The sequence below is a fragment of the Crinia signifera genome, chromosome 2, assembly GCF_055691185.1.
Source record: "Crinia signifera chromosome 2, ASM5569118v1, whole genome shotgun sequence".
NCBI classification, from domain to species: domain Eukaryota; kingdom Metazoa; phylum Chordata; class Amphibia; order Anura; family Myobatrachidae; genus Crinia; species Crinia signifera.
In genome coordinates, this window is record NC_139218.1 from 171,374,906 (window position 1) to 171,392,767 (window position 17,862).

Consider the following 17,862-nt stretch of genomic DNA (forward strand, 5'->3'; position numbering starts at 1 on the left):
AACACTCTTAAAACAAAGAGTTGTAGAATATCTCAAAACCAGCAATTTACAGGATCCAAAACAGCATGGGTTTACTGGGAGAACATCATGTCAAACAAATCTTATTGACTTATTTAACTGGGTGACTAAAGTAGTAGATCAAGGTGGGGCTGCAGATGTAGCTTATCTAGACTTTAGTAAGGCTTTTGACACTATCCCACATCGCAGACTGTTAAATAAACTTGAAACTTGGGATTGGATTCTAAGATAGTTGAATGGATAAGAGCATGCTTGCAGGACAGAAAGCAGAGAGTTGTAGTAAACAGAGTACAGTCAAAGGAGGGAAAGGTTACAAGTGGAGTGCCCCAGGGATCTGTACTTGGACCAGTGCTTTTTAATATCTTTATTGGTAATATTGCAAATGGAATTGAGGGTAAAATGTGCCTTTTTGCAGATGACACAAAGGTATGCAACAGGGTAGACACACCAGGAGGGGTAAAACAAATGGTTGATGATCTAGGTAGATTAGAGGAATGGTCAAGAGCATGGCAACTACAGTTTAATGCCCAAAAATGCAAAATCATGTACTTGGGTTGCAAAAATCCAAAGACTAAATATAGTATAATTGGCACTATAATGGAAACTACTGAGAAAGAGAGAGATCTAGGTGTCACTATTTCAGGGGACTTAAAGGCAGGTAGGCAATGTAACAAAGCAATGAAGAAGGCAAGTCAGATGCTTGGTTGCTTAGGGAGAGGTATCAGCAGTAGAAAGAAAGAAGTAATAATGCCACTGTATAGGTATCTGGCAGGTGTAAACAATCTCTATTGGCACCCAGACCTATACTGCAGTCCAACAGAGACTATGATAATGGTGGGAGGGAGCCAGATATTTGCAAAGGCTGAGCCCCAGCTAGCAATAGCCCCAGACCCAAATAGTCTCCCCAGCGCTGTAATCGGTAGAGTTGTAAACAACACATGACAGGCCTCTGTAGTGCGCCATCATCCCAGGACATGCAAATAAACAACACATGATAGGCCTCTGCAGTGCGCCATCACCCCAGGACATGCAAATGCACCACACATGACAGGCCTTTGTAGTGCGCCATCACCCCACATACAAAGAAACACATTGCAGGCCTTTGCATTGTGCCATCACCCCACCCAAACCCCCTACAGCCCAGCAGACGACACCCTTACCCATAAGCCTTGCAATTTTTTTGCATTGGTGGCACAGTGGTTGCCTCACCTCCTCCCCCAAACACCCTCCTGCCAAGCTACTTGCGGTAGGGTGGCTGGGGGTGTGGCGGGCGGCATAAGCATGGCAATTATTTTGCATTGGTGACACAGAGGTTGCATTACCTCCGTCCCAAACACCCTCCTGCCAAGCTGCTTGCCGCTGGGGGGGGGGGGGGGGGGCAGGGTTGCGGCCGGCGGCACATGCCACCCTCACCCATAAGCATGCCAATTGTTTTACATTGGTGGCACAGTGGTCCCCTCTCATCGCCACCCCACCCCTTATCAAGCATTGGTGGTGTATAGTGGTTTGCAGAAGTAGTGACCAATACCGGAGGGCTCACAGCGTGCCTTCTCTCTAGCATCAGCGTGTGAAGAATGGAGAGGAGGGCTCTGGGGAATGTCCAGATGAGGAAAATTGCAGGTCACTATAGCCTCCACACGCACAGCGATGTATGCTTACTTTGTACGCAATCTACAGAAAGTAAGACAAATTGTTTAGAAAATGGCTAAACATGTGTGTAGGCCCTATGACTATGACACAAGTCTTAAAACACTTGGTGGATGCTGGTTGCTGAGAATGAGATAAATGCAGACAATGTTCATGATGCAGACCAGACTGGGTGATTAGTTGAATGTCAGAGCGGTGTACCAAAAGCATATACCAGCATATGTCAGTCAAAGGAGTAATTAAACATGAAGGGAAATAGCTCTGCAGGCATGACAATATAAATTGCCTCCAACTTATTTGGAACCAGCAACTTTTAGCCTGGGGGAAAACACAAGAAAATGGCTCCAGGCACAGAACAGTGCCTGTTATACACATTGCACCACAGAGCAGTACCCGCTTTACACATTATGCCACAAAGCAGCGTCTGTTATACAAAGTACGCCACAGAGTAGTGTTACACTGTACAGCAGTGCCATTATTCATATTACACCACACAGCTGTGTCAATTATAAACATTACACCACAGAGCCATGTCTGTTATTAAGATTACACCATAGAGCAGTGTCCGTTATACACATTACACCACAGAGCAGTGTCCATTATTCACATTACACCACAGAGTAATGTCCATTATTTACATTACATCACAAAGCAATGTCCATTATACATATTACCCCACAGAGTAGAGTCCTTTATTCACATTACACTGGACAGTGGTGTGACATTATCTATATTACACTTCACAGCAGTGTCCATTATTCACATGAAACAGCACAACAGTGTATTTTATTCACATTACACCACACGGCAGAATCCATTATTCACATACACATTACGCCACACAGCAGTGTCCATTATACACATTACACCACACAGCAGTGTCTGTTATACACATTGCACAAGAGTAGTATCCATTATTCACATTCTGCCAAATAGAACGATGTTATAGCAAATAGAACAATGAATAGGATTAGGCTGTGGGGCGGAGTTTTAGGGTTAAGCACTTTTAGGGTGAAGCCTTTAAATTTGGGATTAGGCTGGTGGGGGATGGTAAGTGTTAGGCAGCAGGGAGCAGTGATAGATTTAGGCACTTACAAAGGGGGTTAGGCTGCAAGGAGGGTCAGGGTTAGGCTGCTGCAAGGGATGGTTGGGAGGGCAGGGAGAGGGTAAGTTTAGTTACCTTAATGAGAAGAAAATAAGGTACTTATGTAGTATCTGGGCTGCCGATTTCTAAATCGGGTCGGATCGGGCACATCGCATCGCATCGCATGCGACCATCGGATGCGATGCTATGCGATGACCCGATTTTTCCATAGGAATCAATGTTAAAATGGACTGAGTCCATTTTAACATGGAATTCAATGGGAAAAAGGGGTCCTTTTCATACCCCTACTATCTAAGTGGGCATGGAGTTGGATATAAACCTGTGGCGAGCGTAGCGAGCCACCGCGCCCGAAGCGTGGCGAGCGTAGCGAGCCCCGCGAGGGGACACAGAGTACCGTCCCCTCGCGTGGCTCGCTTCGCTCGCCACGCTTCGGGCTCGGTGGCTCGCTACGCTCGCCACAGGTTTATATCCAACTCCATGCCCACTTGGATAGTAGGGGTATGAAAAGGACCCCTTTTTCCCATTGAATTCCATGTTAAAATGGACTCAGTCCATTTTAACATTGATTCCTATTGAAAAATCGGGTCATCGCATCCGATGGTCGCATGCGATGCGATGCGATATCGCATTGCATCGCATCTGATTGTATGCCTTAACTTAAGGCATACAATCAAAAAATCGGCAGCCCAGATACTACATAAGTACCGAAAATAAATAGCAAATAATTGCATACACATCCAATATTGCTGGCATGTTACTATGAATATTTGCTAAATTTCCCAAAATATGTAATTAATAAGGTTATCTAGAAATATTTTGCAACAAGCATTTAATTATAGACATGCCCATATATGGAGCTAGATATACCCATTAGGTGGATCTTCGCAGGACCAACTCAATTCCGCACTGTGTCAAAATTCTACTACCACTTACTGTATAATCTCCATGAAAATAGTTTTCAAAAGTAGGCAAATTATTACTATATAATATAAAACCTCCTCCTCCAGGAGGTTGGCATTGGTATTCTGACAGATGGTCATCCATATGCATCCCCCCAATATGTTAGTGCCCCTATACACATTACGCCCATGAAAGAGCATGCTCTACATATGATGCCCATGGTAGAGCCCCTTATATGCATTGCAAACATAGTAGAGCCCATTATACATATTATGCTATAGTAGAGCCCTTGTACCTCATACCTCCACCTTCTTCTCCCTGGGAGCAGCTATGCTACTTACTTTTGTTGTGCCCAACAGCAGCCACAGAGCTGAACTGTTCCTGTGCCTGTCAGTTTAGAGTAGAGATGAGCAGCTCGGATTCAGTGGGATCTGAACTGCTCCAAACATCCCTGGCCCGAGCGCCCGCGAGCCATGCTCAGGAGTTTCTTTGTTTGGAAACCCGAGCGCGGCCGAAAACAGGAATCTGGCGACTGATTCTCAAGAGACGCTAGTCTATAAAAGCTTGGCGTCCCGAGAATTCGGCACCATTTCACAGTCACGCTTCCAGCTGCGCACAGCTCTGATGGTGGCAAGTCTCTGGGGTGCTGACTGTGCTGTTGAACTTCAACTTTAATCACTTTATCAATCATCATTAGTGTGTAGAGGGGTGTTGTGCAGCAGAGGGTGAAGTCAGTGCAGAGGGGTGCTGTGCAGTGCAGACTGTAGAGGGGTTTGTGCTGTGCAGACTCAGAGGGGTGTTGTGCAGTGCAGAGGGGTTTGTGCTGTTGAGAGGAGTTTGTGCAGTCAGTGCAGACTCAGGGCATACGGTCGTTTTAAAAGACCACACTTTGGATCGACAGTCAAGGTCAAGGTCAAGGTCGACCGGGTTATAGGTCGACATGGGTCAAGGTCGACAGGTGTTTAGGTCGACATGGGACAATGTCGACATGGGTTAGGTCGACAGGTCGTTATGGAGACATGGGTTTTTCACTGTTTTTTGAGCCAACATGTGCCGCCCAGGCGGTATTTCATGCCCTACCATCCACTAGGGCATGGTGGGAGAATTAAAATAGTGTGCCGAGCGCAGCGAGGCACCGCGCCCGAAGCAATGTGAGGGGCTGCGGTTCACCTCCAACTGTGTTCATGTCGACTGTGTCGACATTCGGGTAACAAAAAACAGTGAAAAGCCCATGTCGACCTAATGACCTGTTGACCTAACCCATGTCGACATTGTCCCATGTCGACCTAAACACCTGTCGACTTTGACCCATGTCGACCTATAACCCTGTCGACCTTTCCCCCTGTCGACCCAACATGGTCGACCTAATGACTGTCGACCTAAGTGTGCTCTAGAAAACGATCCACACCTAGACTCAGCAGAGTGTGCTGGATTATATATATATATTAATATTATATATAATTAAATATACTTAATTATATTGTAATTGTACTGGTCATGTGTTAGGCAGGCTGTCTGTCAGTGTAGTGGGGTACAGCAGTACACAGGCAGGCTTGTCAGTCAGCTTTTTTTATTTCTTTTTTCATTGTGGTGTGCTACACTGCAATCCAATACACCATATACTACTGTCAAAAGCAGTTCAGTGTGTGATTGTTCTGCCCCCACGGTCCATGCAGTGTTATCAAAGGCCCGTCCATAAAAAAAAATACAATATAATAAAAATACATGCTGTTCTTTATTTTTTTGCTGTATATAACTGCACCCCAATAGTATACACCACAAGTTCCGTGTGTGATTGTTCTGCGTCCACGCAGCATTATACAAACTGCGCATTAAAAATAATTGTTTGTGTGTACTGCACCCATAATGTACTGTCAGAAGGTGCGTTTGTTCGGCCTTCACATAGCTGTTAGCTGCGCATTAAAAACAAATTAAGTTAAAAAAATCCTAATCAATTTTTCTCATCTTCATTCTTTGTGTGTACTGCCCCCATAATATATACTGTCAGAAGGTTGGTGTGTGATTGTTCAGCCTTCAGGCAGCGTTATACAAGCTGCGCATTAAAAACAAATTAAATGTAAAAAATCCTAATCAATTTTTCTCGTCTTTAGTTATTATTTTTTTATATTATACAAGCTCTGTCCTCAAAAATAAGAAAAAAATATTTTGCTCTTATTTAAATTTAATTTAAAAATGGAGAACAAACAGCTTGGACCAAATACTCCCGCACCAGTTGCTGCCATCATTCATTTTGAGGAATACAGTATGGTACTACTACTAATATTAGTGCCATCGCTGGTTTGAGTTCAAGTGTGCAATGTGTATGTCATTTTTTTACAAGCTAAGGGTGCGTGGGTGTGCCCAGGGACAATTCCATCTTGCACCTCTTTTTTTTGCCATTATGTGCTTTTTGAGGCCTACTTTTTCAAACTGCCATCCTGTCTGCTGCTGCAGTGTCACTCCGAGATGAGCTATGTGTTTGTGCCGCACACTTGTGTGGCTTAGCAAAGTTATCCAGCTACCTCGGTGCAACCTTTTGCCCTAAAAATAATATTGTAAGGTGTAAAGTGGTCAAAATTGTCATGAAAGGTCTCGAAATTAATGGTATTAAGGTTAATATTACTCTAGGGACAAAAAAAACACAAAGATTATGTGATTTGGGTGTTTTTTTACCATTTTTCTAAAATTTCAAAACCAAAGCTTTTCTCCGCCACTCGTCAAATCCAAATCCCGGGGACGAATCCAAATCTTCGTCCCCGGCGCTCATCTCTAGTTTAGAGTCCAGCTGATTTATTGGTAAGCAGGAACCAGGCAGTGGGGCTGGATGGAGCTGCAGTGGGAGCCAGCTGGAAACACAGCATAATCAGCGCCACCCCCCGCGGATTCAGTATGAAATCCCGGCGGTTGGGATCCTGGCGTTCAAAATCCTGACGCCGGAATCCCGACCGCCGAAATCCCGACAAGGGGGGGACGTGGATCGCCACGCAGCAGGCCGGGTGCCTCTCTACGCTCGGCACGCTAATTTATTCTCCCTCCAGGGGTGTCGTGGACACCCACGGAGGGAGAAAGTGTCGGGATTTCGGCGGTCGGGATTCCGGCGTCGGGATTCTGAACACCGGGATCCTGACCGCTGGGATTTTAACTGCATCCCACCCCCCCCCCCCCCCCCCGCAGTAGGATTTCCTTAATACTGACTGGCATCACTAACAAGAGGTCTGCCGGCTAACTGCAGCTGCCCGTTGTCTCTCACTCATTTTCATCTGTCTCCCAGGCCATTCTGACTAATTGGAGCAGCCAGGAAGGGTTTTCACCTTGTTACTCAGCCAACTAGTATGCAATGTAGTAACCCAGGGGGCAGGTGTGACCCTGCTCCCCTGCCCAGCCTGCTGTCTGTTTCTTATCTTGGAATGGATGCTGAGCACCTGGAAATTACATTGGAAGCAGGAACATGGATGGCTGGATGGGAGTTAAGTTCAGGATAGACATTAAATACCAGTCACAATCAATGACCACTAATATGTAACTACATCTGTATAGCAGCTGAAGGTAGCTACAACCATCTCTCACATGCATTTTAATGCTATAAGATTGACGGCCTTTCTCAAACTTGCAGGCAGCACACCTGAGTTAATGAAAGTACACACATGAAATGCCACCAAGGTAGAACCCTAACATGGGTGCTATAGGGTGCACGGACTTGGGTCTGTGGAGTTCTTGACAGAGGTCCCGGACGGTTCCCCGACAGTCGGGATTCCGACAGTCATTTCTCCGACGTCGGAATCCCGACTGCTCCCTCGTGGGGGTCCACGACCCCCATAGAGGGAGAATAAAATAGGTGGCAAGCTCAGCTCGCCACCATGCCTGCATCGTGGCGAGCGCAGTGAGCCCGCAAGGAGCTTCATTGTGCTCCCCCCGCTGTGCAGTTGGGATTCCGACGTTGGAGTAATGACTGTCGAAATCCAGACTGTCAGTGTGTTATACTACACCCCTTGACAGAGAGAGGGACATGCAGTGTTGCAAGTAAGGTGGTACGGGGTGGTACGGAGTACCTGTAAGAAATATGTTGCAGGTACGCAGTACCACTTACACACTGACCCACTGTCATTTCTATTTTTATTTTAAGTTTAAATATAATGCATCCGCAGCCCGCCCACCAAGCGTTATGAGTGGTGCTATATGCAGCTATCGGCTACTGTTGATTTAGCCTGTCACACCAACAGGCATCAGCAGCTACGACAGCATGAAGAGCAGGCTCCACAATTGTAAGCACAAGCTGCCCGTCACTCCCCCAAGCAAGAGCCAACCCACCCCCTGACATTCCCTGTTTCTCATTCCTTGTCTCCTGATGCCAAGCCACTATTGTCATTTAGTCACTCCTCTAGCTTTGTGTGACCACGCCCCCTCATGACACATGGCCACGCCCATTTTTGGTGGAGGCTATTAGTACCACCAAGAAAAAAGTTCTACTTGCACCACTGGGGACATGTCTCCTGTGTCCCTCCACTTAATCAACTTTGCTGAGCATCCCTTGTGCCTTAGTAGGAGCCAATGGTGACTGATATATGGAATTGCTCTAGAATGGATATGTCCACAAGATAGAAAGGAAAAAAGGTAGGAAAATAAAAGGATCAGAAAAATAAGATCAATAACTTGGAAGGTCTAGGGCAGACCTTTAAACAGATGATGATAAAAAGCACTTTTGTACCTATATTGAATGGAAGTATCATTTGACAACACTACTGAAATGTGTTTGAGCAAATGGTGACTGGGGACTGCAGTTGCTTTATGCTAATATTTGCTGTTATGCATAAAATAGCATAAATTGTCATCAAAATCAGGAAATATGGGCACTGCAACATAAGAAAGAGGAGAACAATTTAAGCTTATTTTCTTAAATTTTTTTTTGCAGAATTGTATGTTTTCTTTATTAAAAGAAAATCACAATTTCCAAATGTCAAAATTAAAAATTATACTACATTTCATTGCTGGTTTTCAACACCTAGCTAAAAAGAATGTACAGTGTATTTACATTTTTCCATTATATACTGTAGTCACTAAAATGAACTCAGATTTGTTTTTCTCCATTTTTCCTTCTTGTGATTTAGTTGCTCTATAATATCTTGTACCGTTTTGTCTTTTATTAGGTGATGATGAGGAGGAAGAACCTGACATACCTTTAAGTCCTCGCCCTCGCCCCCTGGCAGAGCTGCAGTTAAAAGAAAAGGCCGTTCCTATGCCGGAGGCAAGCTCATTCTTCATTTTCAGCCCAACCAACAAGTAAGTGCTTTAACACCAACTTGATTAAAAATAACAAATTTGTAACGTAAATTCCCAAGTCAAAAGAAAACTCAAAGATGATGTAAAGTTAACAACATTCACAAAAACAGTTTTGTTGGATTGCTGTTTACTAGAAGAGAATTTGGTGACATTATTCAAAATGTGTATCCTAAATTGAGGGAGATTTATTGTGTTAATTGAGAATTCGTGTACTTAAACAATTAAACTAGTGATTTTGTTTTCAATATTTTTTTCCTTTTTTATATTTATAGAATAAGAGTACTGTGTCATCGTATTGTCAATGCCACCACCTTCACCAATTTCATCTTGCTCTTCATTTTACTAAGTAGCATCTCTTTGGCTGCTGAGGATCCTATTCAACCAGATTCTTTTCGTAATCAGGTGAGACTATGCTTTTGAAAAGGCAATTATGTAGAGGAGTCATAATAAATTATTTACAATTATATAAAATGTGGAGCAGAGCATGGAGCTTTGGTTGAAAGAAAAGCAGTGTTGTGCTAAAACTAACATCAGCTGCACAAAATTTTTTTACAAACCCTTTGCTTGTAAATTTGTTCTAAATTAGTATTCTCTCAGTTACTTTCTTCTTTGTTTTTGTGGCTAGAATTTAACTGGATCTGTTTTTACATATCATATATTGGGTCTAATTCAGACCTGATCGCTGGGCTGTTAATTTTTGGAGCCCTGCGATCACTTATATGCCACCTTGCCAGAGAGAAATCTTGCCCAATGCAAGCCTGCGAATTGCTTAGCAGGGCTTTCAAAAATTAGGTGGATCGTGATTAGCTGCAAATCCATTAGAAAGCCACTCACCGTTGAATGATTTTTTACTGTGTGTAGCTCAGGAATTTATTGGCAGCTGTCATAGAATCAGGCTGATGGGGGCTGGAGGTGATGTGACACGACTTCCCCTTAAATACTTGGTCACACCGGGGGGCCAGCGCCACCTCTAGGTAGCTTCAGGCATTTGCCTTCGGCGCCGGCCACTGCAGGGCGGAAGTTGGAGCAGGTGTCCCCCCCTGGATGGGATGGAGGTGAGCGCTAACTCTCCCCCCTCCCTCCTGCAGTGCACGCACACACCCGCATCCTGCCCCGGCAGCAGCACGGCCAGTGCCGCATCGCCTGGCACCCCCGCTGAGCGACCATATTGCCAGCAATTGGAGTGTGCACCGGCGATAAATCTCTGGGTACACACTCCCGTTTTCAGACCCCTAATGGTCGCTGGTCGGAGGAACTTCCCCTGCCTCTTCTCCCGGCAGTGTGTCTGGTCCCTGAATAAAACGGGACACTGAGCAATATGACTGCTGATCAATATATTGCCAGCGATCATATTGCTCCATGTGTACACAGCTTTAGGTTAGGATGTTCTAACATCCGCAGCCCAGCTCCGCCCCCCTTCGCCGCCCATCGCCTGCATAATTATTGCATAGGTTCTAACATATGCAATAATTATGGCAAAGGACAGCTCTTGCATTAACCTTCTTCAAGGTTGATCAGATATGGTGAAGTCTGGGGTTTATGTTCACTGGTGAGCGGGCATGCCCCCAATTCTCCATGTAGTGATTGGTTAATAGTCTGTCGATCCTCACACTGGTGGATGGACCTACAGTATGTCTTAATTTTGACCATGTTAATTTATACTGATTGTATCAAAACAGTGGGTTCCTCAATACATCAAAGTAGTTATTCTAATGAATAAGAGTGGTGACAAGCTACATGTGATAATTAGTATTTGTTTGTTTTCATATCCCTTTCAGTCATTATTCTGTGTATGTATGACATTATTCTTTGTCAACATCGGCTTCTGAATTCTTGTGCTAATAGATGTAATGACATTTGTCATAGTGTGATTGGCTGTGAAATATTTGTGTGTGGGGGGTATGAATTGCAGCTGCAGTCAGACACAGGATAAGATTGAGAGTTACACCTCCGGTACGCATTACGTTTTTGGACAACCAATCAACCTTTCTGCAGGATCTTTATTTTCGGCATCTAAGGACGTCACCATAACGTCAAACAAAAGTTTTTTTAAAAACTCTACATTTATCTTCAAAAGTCCAAACAAAATCGAGTCAATTACCCCTGAGGAAGTCGTACAGCGACGAAACGCGTTGGGTCCCGACTCATCTGTTATCTATGTACCACAAATGTACCATCAATACTGTCTGACATTGACTACAATATGTTTTAATAAAATCATTTTATAAATCATAAACGAAATTTGTATCCACTGTTGTATAACACACTAAGGTGGAGGTTCTTATTCAGCGCTCTCTATATACACTTTTTGTTCTCTCTCTCTATATATATATATATATATATATATATATAGTGTTTATTCTAGCACCCGCTAACTTTGAAAACCCATGCAGTTCCTCTTCCCTGGCTGGGGTGTCACTGTCTGCTGTAGTGCTTCTAGCACAGTGTGGTCTGTATATCAGCAGTGATATGCAAACCAGGCCTGTGCTAGAAACACCATGTCGACCTTCATGCATTACAAAAGATTACTCTTCTCTATACTACAATCAGATACATCAAAGACCTCTGAGGCGAAATTTTTACAGACTTAATTCCATAGGGTATTGAAACATTAATTGTTGCTGTTTGCCAGATGTGGCAGAAGACCAGGGTCTGCCAAAACTTAATTTTTTGTTAAAAATGCAGAAATCTTTTGTAGTTTCCTGACTCATGTCTTAGATGACATTCTGATATCTACAGTATCTGTTGACTTATCTCTTAACATAAAACTCTGTGAATTTCCCCCGCAGTTGCCCCTTCAGTGTTGCATTTTTCTAAAATGACAGACTCACATTGCCAGGAGCCACATCATTAAAGGAGATTTCAGATAGGAAAGCTGTTCAAATGTGGGCATCCCAGCTTGATGAAGGCCTGCAAGTGGGGAGGCTGATAGAGGATCTTGGGGTTATTCTGGTTTAGTCTCAGGGCTGTGAATTGGCAACTTTGCGATTTCACCAAACCCCACCCTGCGAATGTCCGACCGCCCGCCAGAGGATTTAGAGGTCTGCAACATTTGCCCACCCAGCAAAAGGATTGCTTTAAAAGGGGGCAACTTCCAGACTGCTCCTAGCAGAAGTAATGACTCCAGTTCCCTTGCATCAATGACAACTACTTTAAGCCTTTTACTTGTTCCGAAGTTGAATGGCTGAGTAAGACCTATCGTACAATTAAAGGATCTCAATAGTTTTTGCTAAAATACAAATTCAAAATGGAATACCTTTGATCGCTTTGATCCACCTTTGCAGGTTTGGAAAAACATGAGCTTCTTGGTATCACTCAGGGGGAAATTTACTAACAAAAATTTGTGGAAAAAAATAAGTTTTTTTGGCGTATACATATTTAGGGCATTTACTATGCCAAAAATACGAATTTTGTATCCTTATTGATGGGACATTCGTATTTGTACTTATAAATACGAATGAATACACCATCGAAAGAATATGACAGTAATCACCATTCAAAAGAATGCTGGTTCCTGATTTACTAATCGGCCTTATTGAAAATATGGCCGCTAATTAGCGTGAAACGGCCGCGAATATACGGCAGGAAAATACTAGAGATGTGCGGCGGCCACTTTTTCGGGTTTTGGTTTTGGATCTACCTTCGTGTTTTGGATCTGGATTGGTTTTGGCAAAACCACCCTTTGCTGGTTTGGTTTTGGATCTGGATTTTTATGAAAAAATGATAAAAATGGCTAAAATAACAGAATTTGGGCCTGTTTTTGCCCCTAATGTATTATTAGCCTCAATAACATTAGTTTCCACTCATTTCTAGTCAATTTTGATCACTTCACAGCTCACAAAATTGTTTTCATTTACTGTAGTTGGGCCAAAAGGTTATACCTAGGTAGCTGGATGAGTAAGCTAAGTGACAGCAGTGGGCATCACATACATGTGGACCTTACACTTCCAACCTGGCACATCTTGGAAGCAGAGCGGCAGTTTAATAAACTACCCCAAAAAAAGAGAAATGCTCCAAAGAGCAAAAAATACAAAGAGGTGCAAGATGAAATTGTCCTTGTGCCCTCCCATCCACCCTTATGTTGTATACAGGACATGCACAGTTTAACAAACCAATCATTTCAGCGACAGGGACTTCAGCGGCCTTGTCATGACTGGTGGTAGCAGCTTCAGCACTTCTATCAGCACTTCTATCAGGTTGCTGATCTCCCACTATTTCCTCCTCCATCATCCTCCAAAAATGTGTTTTTTATTTATTTATTACTTTTATAAATTTTTCTTACTCTACACTGGACACAGCCTGTCACACTGGACACAACCCCTGGACAGTGCCCCTGGACACAGCCCCTGGACAGAGCCCGTCACCCTGGACACAGCCCCTGGATACAGCCACTGGACACCGCCCCTGGACACAGCTCCTGTGCACTGGACACAGCCGTCACACTGGACACTGCCCCTGTACACTGGACACAGCCATCACACTGGACACTGCCCCTGTACACTGGACAGAGCCCGCCACCCTGGACACAGCCCCTGGACACAGCCCCTGGACAATGGACACAGCCTCTGGACACCGCCCCTGGACACAGCTCCTGTACACTGGACACTGCCTCTGGACACTGGACACAGCCCGTCACTCTGGACACAGCCCCTGGACAATGGACACAGCCTCTGGCCACAGCTCCTGTACACTGGACACAGCCATCACACTGGACACTGGATACATTCTGTCACCCTGGACACAGCCCCTGGACAATGGACACTGCCCCTGGACACAGCCCCTGGACACTGGACAGTGCCCCTGGACACAGCCTCTGGATACAGCTCCTGTACACTGGACACAGCCGTCACACTGGACACAGCCCCTGGACAATGGACACAGCCTCTGGACACAGCTCCTGTACACTGAACACTGCCGTCACACTGGACACTGCCCCTGGACACAGGCCGTCACCCTGGACACAGCCCCTGGACAATGGACACAGCCCCTGTCACACTGGACACAGCCCATGTCACACTGGCCAATGCACCCTGTACACACCCCCTGTACACTGGACACAGCCCCTGTACACTGGACACAGCCCCTGTACACTGGACACAACCCCTGTACACAGCCCCTGTACACTGGACACAGCTCCTGTGCACAGCCCCTGTACACTGGACACAGCCCCTGTGCACAGCCCCTGTACACTGGACACAACCCCTGGACAATGGACACAGCCCCTGGGCACAGCTCCTGTACACTGGACACAGCTGTCACACTAGACACTGCCCCTGGACACCGGTCGTCACACTGGATACAGGCCGTCACCCTGGACACAGCCCCTGGACAATGGACACAGCCTCTGGACACAGCTCCTGTACACTGGACACAGCCGTCACACTGGACACTGGATACAGCCTGTCACCCTGGACACAGCCCCTGGACAATGGACACAGCCCCTGGACACAGCTCCTGTACACTGGACACAGCCGTCACACTGGACACTGCCCCTGGACACAGGCCATCACACTGGGCACTGGATACAGGCCGTCACCCTGGACACAGCCCCTGGACAATGGACACAGCCTCTGGACACAGCTCCTGTACACTGAACACAGCCATCACACTGGACACTGCCCCTGGACACAGCCCTTGGACAATCGACACAGCCCCTGTCACACTGGCCAATGCACCCTGTACACAGCCCCTGTACACTGGACACAGCCCCTGTACGCTGGACACAGCCCCTGTCACACTGGACACAGGCCCTGTCACACTGAACACAGCCCCTGTACACTGGACACAGCCCCTGTACGCTGGACACAGCCCCTGTCACACTGGACACAGGCCCTGTCACACTGAACACAGCCCCTGCAGCCCCAGTACACTGGACCAGTCAGCAGCCCCTGCGTGCAGACCCTAATTGAGTGAGCACTGCAGCACCAAACAAAAGAGCACAGCACAGAGCACAGATCCAAACCACCCTCTTCCCTCTCCTATAATGGAGCAGCCGACATGGACCCGGACGTTGACATGGATCCGGCATCAACATGGACTCGGACTAGGACACCGGACCAAGACCCAGGGACCTACCTACAGGCTCAAGATAGGTAAGTATCATTATGTATGGGCTTTGGATATATTAAAGTTTTATTTTTATTGTGTGTCAGTGTGTTTATTTGACTATTTTTATTACTGTGTAACTACAAGTGCCAGCGGGCCCTTTAATGCCCCGCATTCTGGGACTTGTGGTTCTCCAAGTCCCAGCTTGCAGGGGAGGCTTGCTGGGACTCATAGTTCCACAGTATTAAACAATAGTTTCTTCTATTTTTTACACTCAATCAGCCCTGTGACCACCGCACAGGGTCACCGGGGACAGCACCAGGCTTCAGCCTGGTCAGGTAAGTCCTGGAGGGGGGGGGACCCCTTTATTGGGGGGTCCCCATTCCCCTAGGGCCCCTGGCCAGGCTGACTGGTCAGTAGGGATAAATGTTTGGGCCACGGTACCTTATCTAATAAGTGCCCCCCAGGCTGTGACATTACCCTGCTGGCTGGTTTGGCCTGGGGCTGGTTCTTAAAATACGGGGGACCCCTAGTCATTTTGTCACCCGTACTTTGGGAACCAGCCCCGGACCTGGAGCCTGGGCTGGTTTTTAAAAATCAGGGAACCCCTACTTGTCAGGTTTCCTGATTTTTTTTTATTACCAGTCCCGGCTCTTTCAGCCTGGTGCTGGTTACAGCTGTGGGGGGTACCCCACGCCGTTTTTTTATTTATTTAAATATTTTTCGCTTTTTTTTTTTTTTTTTTACACACTGCAGCCTGCACGGATCTGACTGATCCATGCAGACTGCCTGCAGGAATTCGTATTAGCGGCCGTATTTACGGCCGTTAATATGAAATAATACAACATCGGAGGGTTACAAAGCAGTCGTATTTGACTTCTTTGTAAATTCCCCTCCGGAACACGACTTTGCATACGGCTGAAACAGCCGTATGCAGTCGTAGTCATTCGTATCAAGAATACGAATACAATTTCCCCCTCAATGTTAAGGACACATATTTACACATTCCCATCTACTTTCCTCACCAGCTGTATCCACCACCATTATATGAGTTTCGCATTGGAGCAACGACAATTTACAGTTCAAAGCCTTGCCCTTCGGCCTACCTAAGGCACCAAGGATGTTTACGAAGGTCAGGGTGGTAATGATGACATTGCTCCATCTGAATAGCAATAATTCCTTATCTGGACAAGATAAAGGCTCCTTCAGTGGATCAACTCCTTCAGGACTTCTCAAATGGACAAAACCATGTGCACTGCAGGTGGGGTAAATGTTACTTGTGCAGAGAGATTTGGGTGGGGCTTTGCTTCAAAGTGAGATCTATATTGTAGTGTAAAAATAAATCAGTCATTATTTCCCTGCACAGAAACAAAATAACTCACCCAAATCTAATTCCCTGCAGTGCACATGGTTTTGTCCATCTAAAAAGGAATTTGCCAGAAGGAGTGAACCAGAATAACCACTTAGTGATAACACAGTCCATTCTCTTTTGACATGGTTGGATTTTCAACTATTCGAACTTCCACATACAACCAATGCAAATACACCTCTTTCTCAGTATGGTGTTGGATATGGCATAACAGCGATTTTGTCTTTTACAGGACAAAGTGAGTGCTTTTTAGAAAATGATCTGTTTGGAGTTGATTCACAGACTGGTTTTGGTGCATCTCTGCATCAGATGGCTGGGCCAGATGGTGGTGGCCTTCGAGACACTGGTACTGCTTTCCTAGCACGGCGCCCGTCTCATTGATTGTATGCCTTGTTTAAGGTACAGTACTTAAGGCATACAATCAACGCAATGGACCCGATTTTTTAATCTCATGGATCTTATGCATACATAAGATGCATGAGATCCATGAGATGCATGAGATAAAATAAATCGTGAGCCCCCAATAACCATTGTTAACGCCACCAGCACTATCAACGCCAACCCGAAGCGTGGCGAGCGCAGCGAGCTCGCGAGGGGCGGCGGTACGCGTCCTCCGACCTTTTCATACCCCCACTATCCACGTCGGCGTGGAGTTGATTTTATATAGTGTGGCTGCGCTCGCCACACTATATAAAATCAACTCCACGCCGACGTGGATAGTGGGGGTATGAAAAGGTCGGAGGACGCGTACCGCCGCCCCTCGCGAGCTCGCTGCGCTCGCCACGCTTCGGGTTGGCGTTGATAGTGCTGGTGGCGTTAACAATGGTTATTGGGGGCTCACGATTTATTTTATCTCATGCATCTCATGGATCTCATGGATCTTATGTATGCATAAGATCCATGAGATTAAAAAATCGGGTCCATTGCGTTGATTGTATGCCTTAAGTACTGTACCTTAAACAAGGCATACAATCAATGAGACGGGCGCCGTGCTAGGAAAGCAGTACCAGTGTCTCGAAGGCCACCACCATCTGGCCCAGCCGTCTGATGCAGAGATGCACTAAAACCAGTCTGTGAATCAACTCCAAACAGATCATTTTTTAAAAAGCACTCACTTTGTCCTGTAAAAGACAAAATCGCTGTTATGCCATTGATTCCAATGTAAAAATCTCGTCGATCGCGTCGATTGCATCATCTCATGCATCTTATGCCGCACAATCACATAAGATGCATGAGATGCTAATCTCGTCGATCGCGTCAATTGCATCATCTCATGCATCTTATACCGCACAAACACATAAGATGCTTGAGATATCAGCCCCACACATACAATCTAGATCGTGGGTGCCGTGCTAGGAAAGCAGTACCGAGACACTTCCTTACAGCTGTTTTTATCCATTTTTATTCCAGGATGTTCCAGTTCAACCACCTGTCACGGTGGTCAGGCTCACATCTTTTTCTTCATCAGAGATAGGGCTGTTTTTCTTTTTGGTGGTTGGAC

General features: G+C 45.7%; 1 protein-coding gene across 1 annotated transcript in view; it reads left to right on the forward strand.

Annotated features, from left to right (window-relative positions):
* The window catches only part of CACNA1S (calcium voltage-gated channel subunit alpha1 S), a 761,524-nt gene that overhangs the window by 437,849 nt on the left and 305,813 nt on the right, over positions 1-17,862 (forward strand). Inside the window, exons 18-19 of the mRNA XM_083173194.1 lie at positions 8,815-8,947; positions 9,220-9,349. Of these exons, the coding sequence (XP_083029320.1) occupies positions 8,815-8,947; positions 9,220-9,349 (263 nt within the window). The remainder of the gene's footprint in view (positions 1-8,814; positions 8,948-9,219; positions 9,350-17,862) is intronic.